The sequence below is a fragment of the Schistosoma haematobium genome, chromosome 1, assembly GCF_000699445.3.
Source record: "Schistosoma haematobium chromosome 1, whole genome shotgun sequence".
In the NCBI taxonomy this organism is placed as follows: Eukaryota; Metazoa; Platyhelminthes; class Trematoda; order Strigeidida; family Schistosomatidae; genus Schistosoma; species Schistosoma haematobium.
In genome coordinates this window covers 46,172,035-46,190,854 of record NC_067196.1, presented here as the reverse complement: position 1 = coordinate 46,190,854, position 18,820 = coordinate 46,172,035, and the positions used below count along the sequence as shown (strand labels likewise).

The 18,820-nt window shown below is 29.0% G+C and overlaps 1 protein-coding gene across 1 annotated transcript in view; it reads right to left on the bottom strand.

The window, feature by feature from the left end:
• FBLN2 (Fibulin 1) overlaps window positions 1–18,820 on the bottom strand; it is a 110,935-nt gene that overhangs the window by 19,214 nt on the left and 72,901 nt on the right. The window contains exon 20 of the mRNA XM_051208846.1: window positions 5,661–5,886. Within this exon, the coding sequence (XP_051074246.1) occupies window positions 5,661–5,886 (226 nt within the window). The remainder of the gene's footprint in view (window positions 1–5,660; window positions 5,887–18,820) is intronic.

The window sequence follows — 18,820 nt, the reverse complement described above, 5'->3', positions numbered from 1 at the left end:
ATAGATTATTAAAACGTCATGTTAGCTTGCTGAATATTTTATGCATGAAATAAGTATTGAGACTAGTTACTCATAGTTAGTTAAATCTATGTTATGTTCGCTTGATAAGAATATTCTGGTAAATCTGAAATTCTCCGAATATAAGTATGTATAACATTTATTCAATTTCGAAGTAGTTTTATCTCGTATTAACTTTATTTATAAATTCATCTGTTTTAGACTTCTCACTGATGCTCATCCACGGCATTACATACAATCACATGTTTTTATTTTATTCAATATTCGTTCGGTGAATTCATGTACTTATTGTACAGTGCTGGTGTTCCTTAGTTAGACATCAGTCTAATATCCATAGATGTAAACGTCAGATATTGAGCTTCCTATAAAATTAAATCTACATTTTCAATTTTATCCTTGTTCACCATTTAAATTATTGTAGTCAAATTTTAAATTAAATTAATATTGATTCATTTACTCAGGGCAGTAATATGCATACACGAGCTGATCTATTCAGTGGTGAATATCAAATATCTTCCAACTAATATATTAGTTTTTTTTACTTTATTTTACACATGATAAACATATATATAGTTTAAATCCATTTGCTTTTCTGCTCCAGTTATTAGCATTTCAAATCTTGCAGAGATAATATAGATCATTACAAAAGTAAAGTATTCATTACACTTCCATTTTCAACATTTTATAATTTAACATTATAGACATAATGAACAAATACAATATCAAAGTTTCGAAAGACTAAAACTAATAGACTACCTAATACTCTTACAATGTAAAATAAATATCGATTGAAAAACATTATATATATATATATATATATATATATTATTGACAACATAACTCTAACAAATACCTAGTCATTAATGTTGTATATGTGTAAGTGTTTTTATCGTGCAAACTACATTATTTTATTTGGAAATTTGTATATAAACCCCAAGGTTTATTGATTTATTCCCTTATTGGTCAAGTTTCCATCAATATAAGCATTTTCATAGTTATATCCTATATATAATGATTAAGTTGATGAATAAAGCAGTTCTTTTAGGAGAGTTTAATTATGTTTGAAGTGAAATAGTTACTAACCACTAGCATTTGATAAACGTTACTCTAAATTGAAAGTTGTTTCAAATTTGTGGTTGTCGATCACTTGATGATAACAAAATGATTAGAGAATTACTCAATCATCACAAATATGAAACCTCAAGCTGGATCATCTTTGCATACTGTTAAGGAATTTTAAATGTGGATGGAATATCTAATTCACTTCTCCTTGATTTTCAGTAGTTGCTCAGCTGGTGTCGATCCATGATGAAAATCATCTAAGCATTTAACAAATATTTTACTCCAGTTTCTATTGAACCCCTTTCTTGAAGGCTATCAAAAATTCAAGGCCCATGGAATTATGTTAAATATGAGTAAACTGTGTAGGATATCATCAAACAATGAAAACTGTTTATGTTTGCTGGTGAAGTAGATAATAAACCGTGTAAATGGGACTCGTGATTAAATATAATTTTAAATATAATATTCACTACAATAGCTTCGTATACTTGGTTTGATTGAAGAAAGGTAATAAAAACAATAATTATTCTTAGAAATACGAAATATGTAAGAATAAAGCAAATATATTCAAACTGCTTTTACAATTTGCTCAATTAAATACGTTAAAAATCATTTGGAATCTACCACATACTTTTCTTAATATTATTTATTACAATGTGCTTCTAGAAAAGCATGCATTTCTAACCGTTGGGAAGAAAATTGCAACCAGTCTGGTGGATTATATTTTTAATTAATTTATCAAACAAACTGATGATATAATTAAATTCACTTGGTATTTTTTGCTTGAATCTTCCCACTGATGTGTTCGGAATGCAATTGATCAGTCTCATATTGGCATATGTGAATACTGTGTGCATTGCCTTGATATTGCATTAATTCACGAGCATTATAAGCAAAGATGAATAGTGGCTAGCAGTAGAATCCAGGACGCGCGTTTCGTCCTACTTGGGACTCGTCAGCTGGGTGTACCTGCATCTTAGAATTGATGGTCACTCTGGGACTCGAACTCAGTACCGTTCGCGTCAAGCACCATCGAGTCATCCATTTAGATACTGAGTCCTGATACCGATTCGCTTGTACATTAAGGCAATATCGAGGCAACACTCACAGTTTGCACATATGCCCATCAAAGACTAATCAATTGTAGTTCTAAACATCAATGGAAAGATTCAAGCAAACAATGCAAGGTAAATTTAAACTTCATCCCATTGCACAAGCAAGTGGCTATCGGGACTCAGTAGCTAAGTGGATACCGCGATGGCATTTGAAACGAACGGTATTGGGTTCGAATCTTGATGTGAACACCGATTCCGAGATGCAGATACATCCAGCTGACGAGTCCCAAATAGAAAGAGACGTGCATCATGTATTCCACTGCTAGCCACCATCAATCTCTGCTTATGATGATATAATTGAATAGCCTAAACAAAAGTAAACTATTGGGTGGTCGATTTCACTAAAACTTGACGTCGACTGAAGGTACACTAAAAACATAGGAACGCTTGAGAGATATTTTGTTGCATTTGGGTTCTTCACGTAACTACTAACCTTTTACACCAAATGATACTAAATCTAGGATCCATAAAAAATGATTATCAACAGTATAATTTACAGTTTCTAATTAACATGCATTTGAAAATTTTTGGCATTGATAGGTTTGAATTTTACAAATCTCTTTTTTATTGTTCACTTTAAATAAAGCTTATATCCAACGGTTTCAAAAGGAAATATTTCATGTCAGAATCAAATTCAAACTGCTGTCTGAAATCATTTTCACTACTTACATCAACAATTGCATGTTTTTGTGTTACATAATATGACATATATTCGATATAATATTACAGATAATGTTTTAGATTTGATCGATAAAAACAATATCTGACTTGTAATACAATTAAACCATACAGTAATGTTGGTTCATATACGTTGATTAGATGACTTTAAGAGATAACAAATGTATATTTATAGTGAAATGCCTTTTACTAATAACAATTCACTATATCATTGAAAAATATCTAAAAATAGATGGATAGTATGTTTATATATACGTATGAAATTCATAGATTTTGTTCTACCTGCCCAGAATATTTTCACGAACTATTCTTTTGTATGTATTGTTTGTTTTCATATTAAGCTAATGCAAATACTTATTTCTACACGAGCGTATGTGTGGTTCATGTATTCAATGAGATTGTTCTACTATCTTACACAGTAAAAGATCAAAGTAAATACATCGAAATGTTAACAAAAAATTTTTTTTTCACATTATAGTTCAAATTACATCGTAGTCAACAAAATGAGGTTAACATTAAGGACAACAATAGGAACAATAACAGGGCGGATTCGCATGCATATGGCATATAATTCTTTCTGAACCTAGCACACAACAATAGCATCATGTACTATCCCATCGCCCTTGGCAGATCAGGCAACCTGAAAGTTACGAAAACACCATCAGGGCATACGACGGGCTAGATAGCCCGGTTAACATTAAGGACTAGACAGTAAACGTTTAGACAATAATCAAAGATTAATTATCAGTAAGTGTAACAAATTGAAAGAACGAAATTCAAAGTATTCGACATTTTAAATCTCCATTATAACTCTGATTTTTAATTTGAATCTAGTTTATCATATCTTCAGTTCAAGTTATCTTAGTTCTATTAAGAAAACTTGTTTTTACGTACTAAACGCAAACTCATGACAAAACATCACCATACATTAAATTCATTCATAAATACCTATGATGATATAATTTTCGACATAGAATTAATTTCATAATGTCGTCGAAAATCTAAACAATTTTATTTGATTAATATCAGAATGGTTTTTGTGAATATCATAATAATTTCAATGGTTGAGATCATGAGTCAAGTGAAGTTCAGTTGACTCATGATCTCAACCATTGACATTTTTATTTGAATCAAAACTAAAGAAATTGAAAATATGAAAATAATATCAATAGGTTCTTTTGGAATAGTTTGTATAATGAATTCATATTTTAGACTATATGATAAAATACAATATACTACTAATGATAGAAACTGATATTTAAACAATTTACCTATCAAACTAAAAATATTATCAATACTCGAAAAAATTTCTCAATTTGAAACTATTCACAGAAATAATTAATCGAAATGAAGTTTATATGGTTGCTAAAAACAATAATTTTTAAAATTAAAGATCCATAATAAAAAAGTGAGTAATATGTATATATTTTCGGATAATTTAAGATTGGTTGAAACAAGCTTTCTATGAAATAAATTTCAAGTTTCCAGGGATTCATCATCTCAGAATAACTAGTTAATAGTGATTCAGAAATTTTGATCATTATTATTTAATTTTTAGGATAGTTGGCTAGAAGTAGAATCTAGAGTGTCCTATGTTGGGCTTGTCAGCTGAATGTGCTTACATCCTAGTTTTGATGTTAACGCTGAAACTAAAACGTAGTACTGTAGTGAACGAGAACACAAGTGGGTACAGTCGAATTCATTTGAACAGAGAATTACAGAGTCGTTTAGTAAAATCTGAGAACCATACAGTAAATACTTCATTAATTGTCTCAGACTTCATTATTCTGGTATTTTCATATCAATTGCTTTCTGTTCCCGTTCTTTCCTCCTCGATTTTCTCAACCGTCTGCTGCCAGACATTCTATTCCTGACTAGTGTTATATATTACGTATGTCGATATAAGTAGCACACACCACAGTACCTATCGAATTTAACCACACTATCGTTACTGAAAACTTGTGATTATGTGGTAAAACTAACACAATCCCTCCAGGATATCCGTATATGAAAAAGAGACAGATAGACGGGATACAAATCCTTTCAAACACAATATCATCTAAGCTTAGAGTAAACGATAAGACAAACAATCAGTAAGGAAGAGCTTTAAAGGCGAATACAGAATATATTATTCACACCATATAACATAGTTCATCCCTTCATATTATTTAGTCATAACACGTACAATCAGTTATTAGTATGAAGCTTATTTTTTCTTACAGAAAGCTATTTTTCATTATGTATTAAATGAAAATCGATCAGTTTTATACGCCTACACAGTGGACTAACATCATTTTGTAGTGTTGAATAAAGTTTTGACACACTTGAGTGATACTATTTAATTAGACTTATTCAATAACTTTATTTAAAGATTTAGTATGGAAGTCATTTAGACTAAATGAGAACAGTTAGACACGATACAAGTTGAAAAATGTTAACGTGACATCTTAGCATTTATTTTAGTTCAAAGTCTATGTAATAGAATTCAGGCTCAGCGATAGGGAGATTATTTGTTTTATTTTAAAAAATTTGAAATAAACGGAAAAACGGATGCTTAATTTATAAAGAAGTCTCATACTTAAGATATCTTGTTGAATAAATATATTTTCAGTAGGCATAAATCATTTCTAAAATCATTCAATACAGTTGGAGCAGTGGATTACTGAGTCATAGTAACAAAAATTTTTGAAGTGATATGTTTTATATCACTTGAATTTATGCAATTGTAAATAGGTAATAAGGGAAAATGCCATTGATAGGGTGAAAAAAATTACTAAAAGAACTCACACGAAATGCTGTTGAAACAGGAATTTGTTTTCCACTATATGCTTGATATGCATAATGTTTATTTAAATCTATTCGTACGACACCCGTGGGTAAACCTTTAGTATCGATTCGCGCTAATGTTTGTGGTACACGTGCATCTTGATCTAGTTCAATAAATAAATCATCCATTCGTTGAATACATTTTTCTCCAATGTTTGAACATTTTGTATTATCTTTAAGTTCATACCTTAGTAGAAAAAAATACAATATTTATTACTCAATAAAATAAACGAATAAGTAAAATGAATAAACGAACGAAGTATCGAAATATTTTCCTACTGATTCCTAACAGTTGTATAATAATCAACACTGCAAGTCATTTGCTTATTTGTGAATAAACGTATTCATTGTTTTCGAAACATTTAGAGAATCATTTAACGATTATCTTTCTGAAATCCATTCCACGATATTTATGATCTCTACTAGGCATTTTATTAATGGCAGATATACACAACTATCATAAAACTTGGAACATGTTATACATCCATTTTTTCCCTCTCTACATATGTATTGATTAGTCATTGAAGAACAAACATAATTCATCAACTAAATTATAGTTTCTCAACAAAGTATGGAATAATTAGTTGTCCTCATAATAACCGTTACTAGATATTGCAGGTTTAAACCAAACTGTAGAATTTCAACAAAAAGTGACTAACAACCTGCCTGATAGGACATAACAGTAATGAAGGTGGGAAGCTGCTAGTGAATCGCAATGATAACGAAAGTTTCTATAACCATATAATATATTTGTAAAAGTACTAATTCCGTGGGGAAATGTGAACACAATTAATCATGACGTAATAAAAAGATTATAATACTAGATTACGTAATAGGAATAATAACAATAGATCTAGTGAATATAATAAGATGATTAAAATGTTTTTATTATAATAGTTAAAGGTCATAAAGGTGTAAAAAATAAATAAGGTGATATGATGAGCATTTACGAATAAAATAGAGAATATAAGACATAAGTAAATAGGAAATTATTATTGTATTAAGTCATGTATTTTTCGTTATAATTTTCTCCTGTGCCAAATAATAATGAGTCTGCTAGCATGTATAATGTATATAATAAGCAAAACTATGGCTTCTGTAGAATTTTCACTCGATCCTAAACTGTCAATAAAGAAATCTTAGGAAGATTAACTAAACGCCTAGTATCGTTCTATTTGTTCCTATATTCTTTCAAAGCACAAACTCAAGTGATAAAATATATAAAGTACAAGACTACAACACTCCATAATTTACACACATTTACCAACGGAAAAAGACAAAAGAACAGCTAATGAGTAAAATAACCGCCAATAATTAGGACGATATAAAAATATCACACACCATTTTTATTCACTAAATAATTTTTAGTAACATACATACTGCATTTTTGGAAAATAGTTTCCAAAGTGTTACATTTTCATCTATTCGCCTTGCTTTGATACGTTTGTAGGGATATTTTATATCAAGCGTAGTCTTCATCTTGATTTAATATCAATGTTAGAATCATCGAAACCAAATAAATATTAGACAGTTAGTTGATTGTAACATGAACGATAATCATCATTTTAAACCTAAGGAGATATTAGTCATCCAGTATAGGACCATTCAATATTCAAATCAAGCACAATACTTCTACAACAGTGAATTGAAACACGATAGCCCACATTTTCAAGTTCAGTATGTCTGTTTTATTACATGATACACATCCAACAAAACCAATAAACTACTGCTATCTCATTTACAACCTGATATATTGAATTTTAATTTATTAACCTATAGATAAAATGCTTACAGATAGACCTGAAAATTATACGTATGATGTTGCTTATTCTCGTCGATGTGTTCTGTTGAATGATTTTTTTTTAAAAAGAAGTAAATCAGCAATTCATTCTAATTTACACTAATATCCCGGTTGAAGTTATTTTATCATTAAAATCACTTATAATATTATTATCAATATTATCGCTATAAAACCCTAGATAATATTGATTTTTATGAAAAATAAGAAAATTTTCTAAATGATTTAAATAAGTTTAAAAATATTCAAATTGAAATCAATATGCAAACGAATAAAGTCTGATTTGATTTTATTTACTTATTTTTGTTTTTTTTTTGTTTTTACAAGAAGAGAGAATATAAAATAGTAATACATTATAGGTTGTTTTATATTCAAGGAAATATATTCAATATTCACATCGTTTTTGTTTCTTCTCGTGTGATTGTTTTTTCTTTTTGTGTCAATAATTATTTCGGTACATTTTTCCGATGACGTTTCAGATCTGTTAGAAATTATGATTTATGGATATTACCATAGTGAATAGATAAATAAGTATGATGATAAAAAATAAATATATTAACTTTTTTTCATTCTTCCTCACTAATAATCGCATATGAACGAGGATTAGACAGAAAACCGTAAGTAAGGAAAATAATTACTAAGTGACACTATAGTGTTTAGTCTTTTAGTGTGATATGGTTATAGGTAATTGAAAGAAAGCAACGTATTAACTTCCTGGCATTTTTTAGATTCTTAATCTGAACATGATGAAATCTGATAATTGAATACAAATGGTTCTGTTCACTTAACTGTACATACTGTGACCAATGTCTATTATAAGTAAGTTTTGAACATAAATAGTTTCCATATGATAACTACTATCATATCTATTTTTCCTAAATAAGACCAATTTTTTTCCGAACCAAGCTATAAAATGTTCAATAAAAGTTCAAGTCATATGGAATCGGCTGAAAATAGTCACAAAAATCAGTGTTAGTTCAATACTTGACTTCTCTGATGATGACCTAAAGAGAATGAACACCAATTAATTCATCAGGTCCTATAAAATCAAATATATCGGATACACAGCAAATTTAGTCTGTTAGAGAATCTATTGAATGAAATATTTGGAAATTAAAATAACTCGGTACTTACGTAGTTGATTGTCATTAGTCTTACGAACTTTTGTCAGTGTTTGGTTCTCTGAGATGGATGGGTTAGTTGCAAATCATTTATTGTCGTTTGAAAAAAATCATATATATATATATATATGTATAATGATGTTATGTTATCCAAGTCTAGTGAGTAGTCTTATCCAGGAAATGTAAGCCACTTAACATTGATGTTTCGTAGCTGTGAAGGGTTTCCAGAACCTTTTGAGAGATGTAAACGGTACTTAGCTACCTAGATTTTAGAGCATTTATGTCAGTTTATGTTGTATTTGTCCACTGAAACCGAAAATACTGTATACACTGTAGCTATCGGTTATGTAAAGAAAATTGTAAGTTGTTAGAATATGTTTAAAGATCCTCTGTAGAAATGATTCTAAGAATCTGAAATTTTTCTTATAAGAATTAATTGACTGAGCCAAATCTATCTTCTTTATCATACTTAATCATCTTTGATTAGATTACCTAATTTCAAATTAGGATTTCAAACGCATTGATTTTTCTTATATACTGCCATTGGGCATTAGTCAAATCGGTCATAAACAGATGGAGCTTTTTGTGTCAAAAATATTAACACCTTTTACTGTAAATTTGTTGAATAGATGGTTGAATGGATAGATAGACTCAATAAGATCAATACAGGCATTCTTATTTATTGTCTTTATCAACTAAAACTCAGAATTCGTTTAATATGGCTAAGTAGGTAACATGATATTGATTATCAATTGGTTATTGATTAATACAGTATATACTTTGATGAGTATCAAAACTAAATATTCTTATTAAACTGGATAGTTATTTCATTCCTTTAATAAGTTTTAAATTATTCTATTCAAAACAGACTTAAATATAGATAATATATAATAAACCATAAATGAATTATTCTGTTTAGTATAACGATGTTTTCATGAAAACCAATCTATCAGTATTCAAACAACTTCGAATATTTTTTCTGTTAAATAATGAAAGTATAATTAGAATAAAAGACATATTTATTTGGAAAATAAAAGCTGCAGATTAATAGCATATAGCTGGTAAAATAAACTCAAATACGGAGTGAAAGTGTATATTTATTGTCTTGTTTAGTTTACCATTCAAATGTGCTTTTTGTTCATAAAAAGCTAACAGATAGAAGTAAGATTATATTTGATTTGATTTACTATGTCATTAAACACAACCCATGGTTTATTTTACACTTCAGGTTTTGAAATGACTATTCTCTTTGATTTACTCTAATTGTGATATATATATATATATATATATATATATATATATATATATTGTCAAGCCATTAGGAACATGAGATATTCGGAAATACACAATTGAGGTAAAAAATATATCAAAACAAGTCCCATTAGTGATCCTGTATAACAATTATGCACTGAATACGAATGTAGCCTTGACTGAATTGGTTTTGTACTAGCATGTATGTGATTATCTTAACAAATGATATTCAGATGTTATATCTTTTTAAATGAATTCTGAATGGAGATTAAAATTATTTTACAAGGTATTCAAAATCAATTTTTACCAAAATATGATGGAAATTAACGATAAAGACAACCATATATGGTTATGAAATTCAATTCCAAAGTAATTAATTTTGAATGATTTATGATAAATAGATTACTACTTAACGATGTCTAATTTCAACAGAACAAGTAACCACTAATTATGGTAAATAATTTCAATGTTTTCTGAATTCAACATACACCATTCCGAATTAAGTGAAATGATGTTTACACTGATTTTAAAGATTCCAAGAGTGATTTTGTACAAACAATCGGTACATTCACTTAGTTAATTATTATTCCTATTAAAATAAAATAAATAATTCTCACCATTTTTATATGAATACGTCTACTTTTGTTTACAGGTCAGTTAGTTAATTAATCAATCAGTTACACTATAAAAATTTGCTGCATGTTTAAATCATGATTACATCAGTGGGTATACACGCACGTACATATATATATATATATATATATATATATATATATATACACATACATGCACGCTTTTAAAAAGTTCACATATTTTTAAAATTTGAAATGTTATTCACGAACTTATCATTAAATGTATAAAAATTTGGTTAAATAAGTAGTTAGTAGTAAAATATGACAAAAATATTCTCATGAATAAAAGTTTTACTATTTTAAATTATGATAAGTGAATTCAATTATAATTTAAATATTTAAAATTTTATTAAGATAAATCGATCAATTTTTTTTCATTATTTTGTTTAATTATTAAAACAAATCAGATATGGAATATGAAAATAGATTATTGTGTTACATCAACAACAAACAATTACACTTGATTATTTGGGTAATATAAACTTCTATTTTTTATTTTAATGTTAAGTATTAATAAAAGATTACAAAAGGTTTTTTTCTTTCTGTTGGCTTGTTATTTGTTTTTTGTTTTTTTTCATTTTTAAAACTTTTATCTATATTATGTGTTGTAATATGAAGATTGTATCTTTGTAAAGTTGTTCTAGTGGATCTATTGACTTCAATCATCTATTGATGATAACGTCTTTGATGATGTTGTTAAATACGTTCATTAATTAATTTTTCATTCATTCATTCAGTTAGTTAGTTAGTTATAAGTAACATGGAACCTGTAATAGATGTGCATCGATCCAAGTTCATTTACTATATCAAGGCAGTAAGACGAAATCATCAAGATGAATACCGAAGCAATATGAGTAGTAACAGTTTGAATAATGACGAGAAAAATTAGTATAGCAAGTATGATTCAAGAAAAATTGAATAAACTGTTTAGATGAAAAGTAATATTTCTTGTAAAATTTAGAATTTAAGGGAATACTAAAGAGTGAATTTATTTGTTCTACTGAAATTCATTCAGAGATATCTTATCCACTGTCTTCAATCAACTAACTAATTAAGTCTAAACAAACAACAGACAGGTTAACTCACATAATATTTAATGAAAAATAGTGATAAACACTTTTTTTGCAGTAAATGATAACGAAGAAAAATCTATGAATTATAATGTAAACAATATATTACGCCCATACTAATGAGTAATTTGAATCAGATACAATTGCATATATATATAGTCATGCATCCGTATACATACCTTCGCATAAATACTGAGGTATAAAGAAACAACATTTTAAATAATCGTTATTTACGTTAATACAAAAGTTAAGCTTATATATGTATGTACAAAAGCAAACAATCATAAGTGACCCGTTGAGTCGATAATGACATAGTCACAACCAGGGGCTTGTAAAAGTTGTTACTTTATAAAAAAATTGTTGACTGGAATTTGAATTAAGTATTTTGAGAGTCTGATTCAACGGTTTTAATGGTTACTAAATTTCTATGAGTTCTAAACATCTCTGTTTATTTCATTACATTTGGAAAAATGTCAGTATTATCCCATTTATAAGCAGTGTTATATACAAGAAAATAAAGATTGCTTCTTCCGTGGAATAAAATTATTGTGAAAATCAATTGAAATTGTAAGTTAAATAATAGTCCCGTTTCCTTTTACTTAATTTAAACAAACAATAGCAGTCAATCAAATATTAGAAACAAATTTATACAAAATAGTATGAACACATGAATAAATTGACTGGTGACTTCCTTTTTTGTCAACATAGGTGTGTGTGTCTACGGACCAATCAGGCCCAATACAGCAGGTCTTAGATTTTCGGACGAAATTCATCAATATATAAATATCTTTTTGGCATTATAGCTGACGTCAGTTCGTGGAGAAAAACTTAACGTACAATTGTAAATCTAATCCCAACTCGCCACACTATTTTATAAACCTCATTTAACTGTAGTAACTGGACATTCTGCAGGTCATTCAAGGATCGCTCGATGGTCCTCCATAAACCATAATCTCACCTGAAATGCTTAAAATGAAGGATTATTGGATGTTTGTAGCACTCAATGGTGAATAAATCATCGCCATCATACTTAATGTCTCATCTGAAGGTTTAAGTATTTCTAACTTTATTCGTTGTGGAATTCCCTATGAGATTATCTAAGACTTATAGTTATTTAGCTTATCAGGCAAGGAAGAAAGCTATTGTTATATTAGTTTATGGTTATTTAAGATGTTACAAGCACTAGTCGACTAACTATATAACTTTCCAACATTTTGTTGTCCTTATTTCCTCTTACTGAAAATATCAAGAGTATATATGCATATATATCACTAGAAAATAAAGTCTAGACAATTTACAGTCATCTAAACTAACAAACATTTATAATTTCCTTGTTTCTTCCTTTACATATTTTATTGCTCAATCTTTCCATATGTACTTTATTATCTTTGTATAGTGGAAATCGAAAATGAATTATTATCCAAAATCTTTTTTTTGGTGAGACTATAATTTAGTAGAAACCAATCAAATTTAGGATAACAGGGTATTGAATTTTGACACAAAATTCATTCATCCATTGGACTAAATAATGTTTTGGCATTTTAACTGATATTGGTTCATGATGAAAACCCTAAATCTAATTTCTAACTCTAACCATCAATTGTAAATCATAATCCTTACACATCACATAGGTTTATAAACTTTATTTAGCCCTAGCAAGTAGGTGGACATTCTCAAGGCAAATTTAGCGTCGCTCAAAGGTTGTTCATAAATTATAGTCTCACTGAAATATTTAATCTGAATAAAAACTCACTAAAATGTATAGTTAAAGTAAATACATATACGAATCAGTTAATTATTAAATTTTTTATTATCATTCTGGTAAAACACCATAAACATTCATAAATGTATATCAGAATATTTCAACATTGGTAAATAAGATAACAGTTACACTTGATTAGCTCAATATTTTAAAGAAAAACAATACCAACTTAACTAAATAAAATCTATTTCATTTCATTATTTTGATGCTTTTCATTTGAGTGCCCTATACACCGAACAAATTATAAAATCGTTCCCGTAAGATATAAGAATATTTATTATCTGGAAATGTATTGTTATTTACGCAGGATGAAATGAAGAAGGTACCGTCTTTAGGGTTGATGTTCATATTCATAAATCGCTGATAGAAAGAGAAAACGGTCAACGATGTCGTATCCATATATATAGTAAATACATTATATCCTTCAGACGGTATTGTTATTGTTTGATTTTTACCATGTTATGCAAACTATCACATTAAATCAATAGGATTTATTCGATTTTGGCTTTTGTTTTAAGTAGACATGAATGATAGACAATATCAAAGGAATAAAGTTTGAAGGTTAGATTTAATAGAGTTAAGCCAGTGATATATAATGGTAGATGGGACAAAGTTCATCACGAATTTATGAAATTGGTAAGACAACGAAATTGTTAATCGAAATTAAAAACCAATAACTGATATTTAATGACTTATAATTCTTCATAAATTCACATCTTTAAGTGTTTAAGGGGTTTAAATAAAGGGATTTAGATTTTTAAAGACAATACTTCAGTTTGGTTAATGTGTTGTAACAAAAACGTCGATGTTTGATCACTTTATTATAACATTCACACAACAAAGCCATTCGTCACTGTTTGCTCTCAGTCTTTATTGACTGGTGTTCAGTTTTAGCACATCTAAGTTAACGAATGTTAAAACGTTTTCTGTTGAAATCACGAACTAATCTAAAACAACCATTGAAAAACAAGATGCACTAGATGGTCATTTTGTCCTAGTATAGGATTTATGAGAACATCATCGGAACCCTGATCTAAAGGTTAGGAATTCGCACGAGACCGGAGTTTCTCATGGTCGTGTACCATGACGAAACGGCCGTCCAAAGCCCCAAGGCTTTCAATGGTGAACTAACTTAGATTGGTTCGTGATTTTAGTGAAATTCATCAGTTCCCATTACTCATACTGATAATGTATTTTTAAGCTGCTAATTTATGAAATAAAATTAACTATAATTTAGCATCACAATGACTACAGATAATGTAATAAGTATACTTGGAAGCTTACATTTTTATAACAGAGCTTATCAGTGCACCTGCTTAATTTGAATGGTTGACTTATTTTTGGTTAATGGATTATTTACTCTATGTTTTATCATATTTATGTTTATGGATGGAATTTAAAACTGAATATAAACATGTAAGGTGGTTACAGGTAGTCAGTAGGACACCTTAGGCTTAGTTTTCGTGGTGCTAGACACTCGCCTGAAAGATGTACTTGCACCATTGAGGAAAATGATGGTCCTTTGTAGATTCAAACCCGGGTCGCCCAATTTTATAGTCTGAGACGTCGCCACTGAGTTATTCGGATCATGTCTGACCGCCTGCAGAAGGTGATATCAAGTCACTTAAACTAGAAACCACACTGTAACTTGACAGACAGAATTCGGTCAGCACTAAAAATTTAAAAAATCCTGGTGTTTGGTCACTATTCAGTGATCTGTCAATTGTGACTGATTATAAATAGTCAGATTTTTACTTTTATATTGATTTTTAGATTCCACATAACGTATTTAACTGGATCTAATCAGTAAAAGATGTTAACTAAAAATGAATTTGTATTCCAGTCTTTGAGGTATAAACCGCATTTAATTTTCCATTTCATCGGATCTATGAACTGCCTTAAACCTATGTTAGTCTGTATAAATATTTTATAAGCCAACTGTTAACTCTGGTGATTAAACAATAGAAAGGTGTAGAAATTATCTGTAAATCAATATGCATCTAGAAAGATTTTTCAGTTTTACTTAGTAGTTTATTATCTCAGGCTTGATACATTGTTGAAATAGATTTGGAACAAAAATTTTTTCCTAGAATAACATATGAAACATTAGATTTTCTTAATAGGCTCAGCTGACGTTCATAATCTTTATTCCTTACTATCCACTGGCTTCACTTCCCTGATATTAACTGATTGTAGATAGCCGACAGGAATCCTTAGACCTAAGTCCTGTCCTGTTTGGTACTCGTAGGCATAGGTATAGCTAAAAAATTCAGAAAATTGATTCACTATCAAACTTTTTAAATCGTGTCATCTGATACTGTGACATTGTGAATTTCTTTCTGATAAGTGAAAAAAACGTGAAACTAGGTTAATCACTTTCAGTGAACATAATACAAACATAATATGTCAATTCAACTGTGTCGTAGAAATAGGTCACTTAACATTTTAGTGAATGGGACAAATGAATTTAGTCAGTGGTTAACTGCAAATGGAGGAATTCAAACGTTAGATTTTAACTGAATAAATTAACGTAAATATTAATGGTTTGTTTTCAATTATAAGAGACCCTTGGATATAGCATTTCAGTATCCACTATGAAATTATTTATCATATATCTGACAAGTATCTTGATCTCCCATCACAGACCCTAAAACACTAGTTATTCTAACAGCCACTTGTAACTTAAGTTAATTTCAATACAATAATAGTTAATATTCAATATACATTGAAAAACTGGTTCGATTGTCTTCTAAGCTTTCCATCAGCATGTTCATTAATTTTACATTAAAACTATAACTAAAGCATGAAGATTATTTAGTGTGTTCCGTATTAATTTTTTTGGTTCATTTTTACAACAATTGATCGAATACAGGACAGGTGACGTTATTGATTCTTTGGATATCTGTTATCATATTATAAACTGTAGATGTATTTACATTGTGTCATTTGGTCTCAACTATGGTGGAGCGACGTTTACACAACAGCAAAACATTATAAAATAAAACAGGATCGTTGTGATACGAATCACTCAGTGGTACTTTTGATGACTGTACTATTGAGAAGCATCACTTACCTTAAAATTGTAGTATGTTTATCCAATGAGTTATAATTCTTCCTGTCGATTTTCTCTTATTACTTAATATCAGACATTGTAATCACTTACCCATATTTAAGGCATAAACGTTTACTTGACTGCTAACGAATTAACATGAAATTTATTTAAAACAACTGTAAATCTTATTTTGTATGTTGTTTAAATGGATGCAAAAAATTGCATTCTTATCATTGTATAAAACACTATTTAGCAAAGGTTTAATGTTTTGCAACAGATGCTTTGAGTCATCAACACACAAAATTGATTCAATTACATTACACGTATTCTTAAAAAGAAAGAAACAATCGAAGCACTATAACGTTACATATTATTTCGCTTTCTTTGAATTGAATTAGTTTTTACACCGTAGTTAGGTGTATTTTAACTCAAATAATTGAACACGGACAACTGGTGTGAATGACTAACATCAAATCCCAAAATATGAAATATGCTTTTAATTTAGCGCTTTGCTTCTTATTAGTCTATTCCACAACACGACTGGTATTTACTTAAGTTATGCCTAATAACCACTAGGACAATGGATTATAGATTATAAGAAACTTGAAATAATAAGAGAATTGGGCTACATAATAGTCTTGTCAGTAACCTGTCAGTTGTGAACCTATTAATATCATGAAATAAATGTTGCAATTATATATCAATTAGGTAGGAATACTGACTTAAAATCATTTATATATTCAGAAATCAATTAGATAAAAATGTGGTTGAAATTCTTAGACGAAATACCAATTAATGAAATCATTGAATTAGCATAGCTTTAAGTCATAAATACTAACGGTTTAGTAAGTAGTGCTTCATGGTTTTTAGTATTTTTTCCAAATGATGTTAATTTGTAAGAAATCGATATAGTCTTTTGAAAACTATCTAACTAAGGAAAGTGGACAAGCTTAAATTAATCTGTACTGAATAAAGTTAAATAACTTATTAACATTGATTTTTTTTTTAAATACAAGTCATTTAGACTTAAAGTTTAAAGGCGACGTATTCCGTGACTGACAGTTCGTAGAATTTCAGGTAAAAATATCAACAAACGCTTATTCGCGAATATATATACGCTTACATATGTGCAGAAATAAAGCAAACGGAACTCGATAAGATGTAAAATGTATTATTGGAATTTCATTTCTTTGTGTACAGCTATTTCAGGTATTATTGTAGTGAAACTATAATTTATGAACGGCATTTGAGCGACCTTGGGACAACTTACTAATTTCTAGTGCCAAAAGAGTGTTGTAAATTGGTGTGAGGAATTAGGATTAGGATTTAGAATCAAAGTTTAGGGTTAGAAATTAAAACAGCCGTTTTCAGCACAAATCGCCATCAGCTGTACATCCAACATTCTATGTCACTATATGGATGAATGAATTTTGCCCCAAAATTAAAAAATTAATATCCTTACCATGTTGTTATGTTTCACTAGCACATATAGTCTTTGTTTTTATGATAACAAATATCTGATAGAAATGTTATTTAGTGACATTTAAATCCACTGAAACTTCACTCAACATAAATTATGAAAGAACACAAATGAGTTTTAAAATATTTTCAATCATTTGCTAACATCAGATGAAAATTAACTAACAAGCAGAAAGCACAAGATACATGTGCTTCCTCACGATGTGAAAATTCGAAAATCTTAATTTATATGGAGTTACATAAACATGATTTTATATAGCTGAGTTCTTATTACACCGAATGCAACCGTTGTAACGTCAACGAGACACGCTCTGTAGAATAAGTTAAAATAATTATCAAAGGTCCTCACTATACGGTAGCTGAGAGAAAGAATAATCCAATTATCAAGTGCACACCTTTGGCAGGGTACGAAATCCAAACTAAGACCCATTAATCCCTGATTTAATCTATTATAATGGACTTGGTTTATTGACTTTTATTTTGCGTTATTATAAACTGCTAGGCAAAGTCAGCTACCTGTTGGGTTTATCCATTTTGAGATTATTCTCCGATGATTTTATTTCGTCAAAATAATCGATCTATTGACCGGTTACACATAAGTCTGTATAATAATATTCAGGAAAAAACAATGAAAGACAGTGGATTTAAAAATTTCTTGTATCAACTGAGTAAAGAGAGTATGGTGGAGAAAAATGTCACTAAGATTAATAATTTCAGAATACAAAGGAAATCATCATCAACTGAATCTATTTGAAATAATCCGTACACAAATTGTGCACCATTTCAACTGTTCACATTTATACCAATGTTATTTCATTCAGTAGGTTTGAAGTGCGAAACTTTAGGTTCCTGTCATCGTGCTACAACTTATTTTCCATAGTACCTTTCATTAATAATCCAAACCATTACAAATTGTATTATCATTAATAATAACAGTGACATTCTAGCGTAATAGT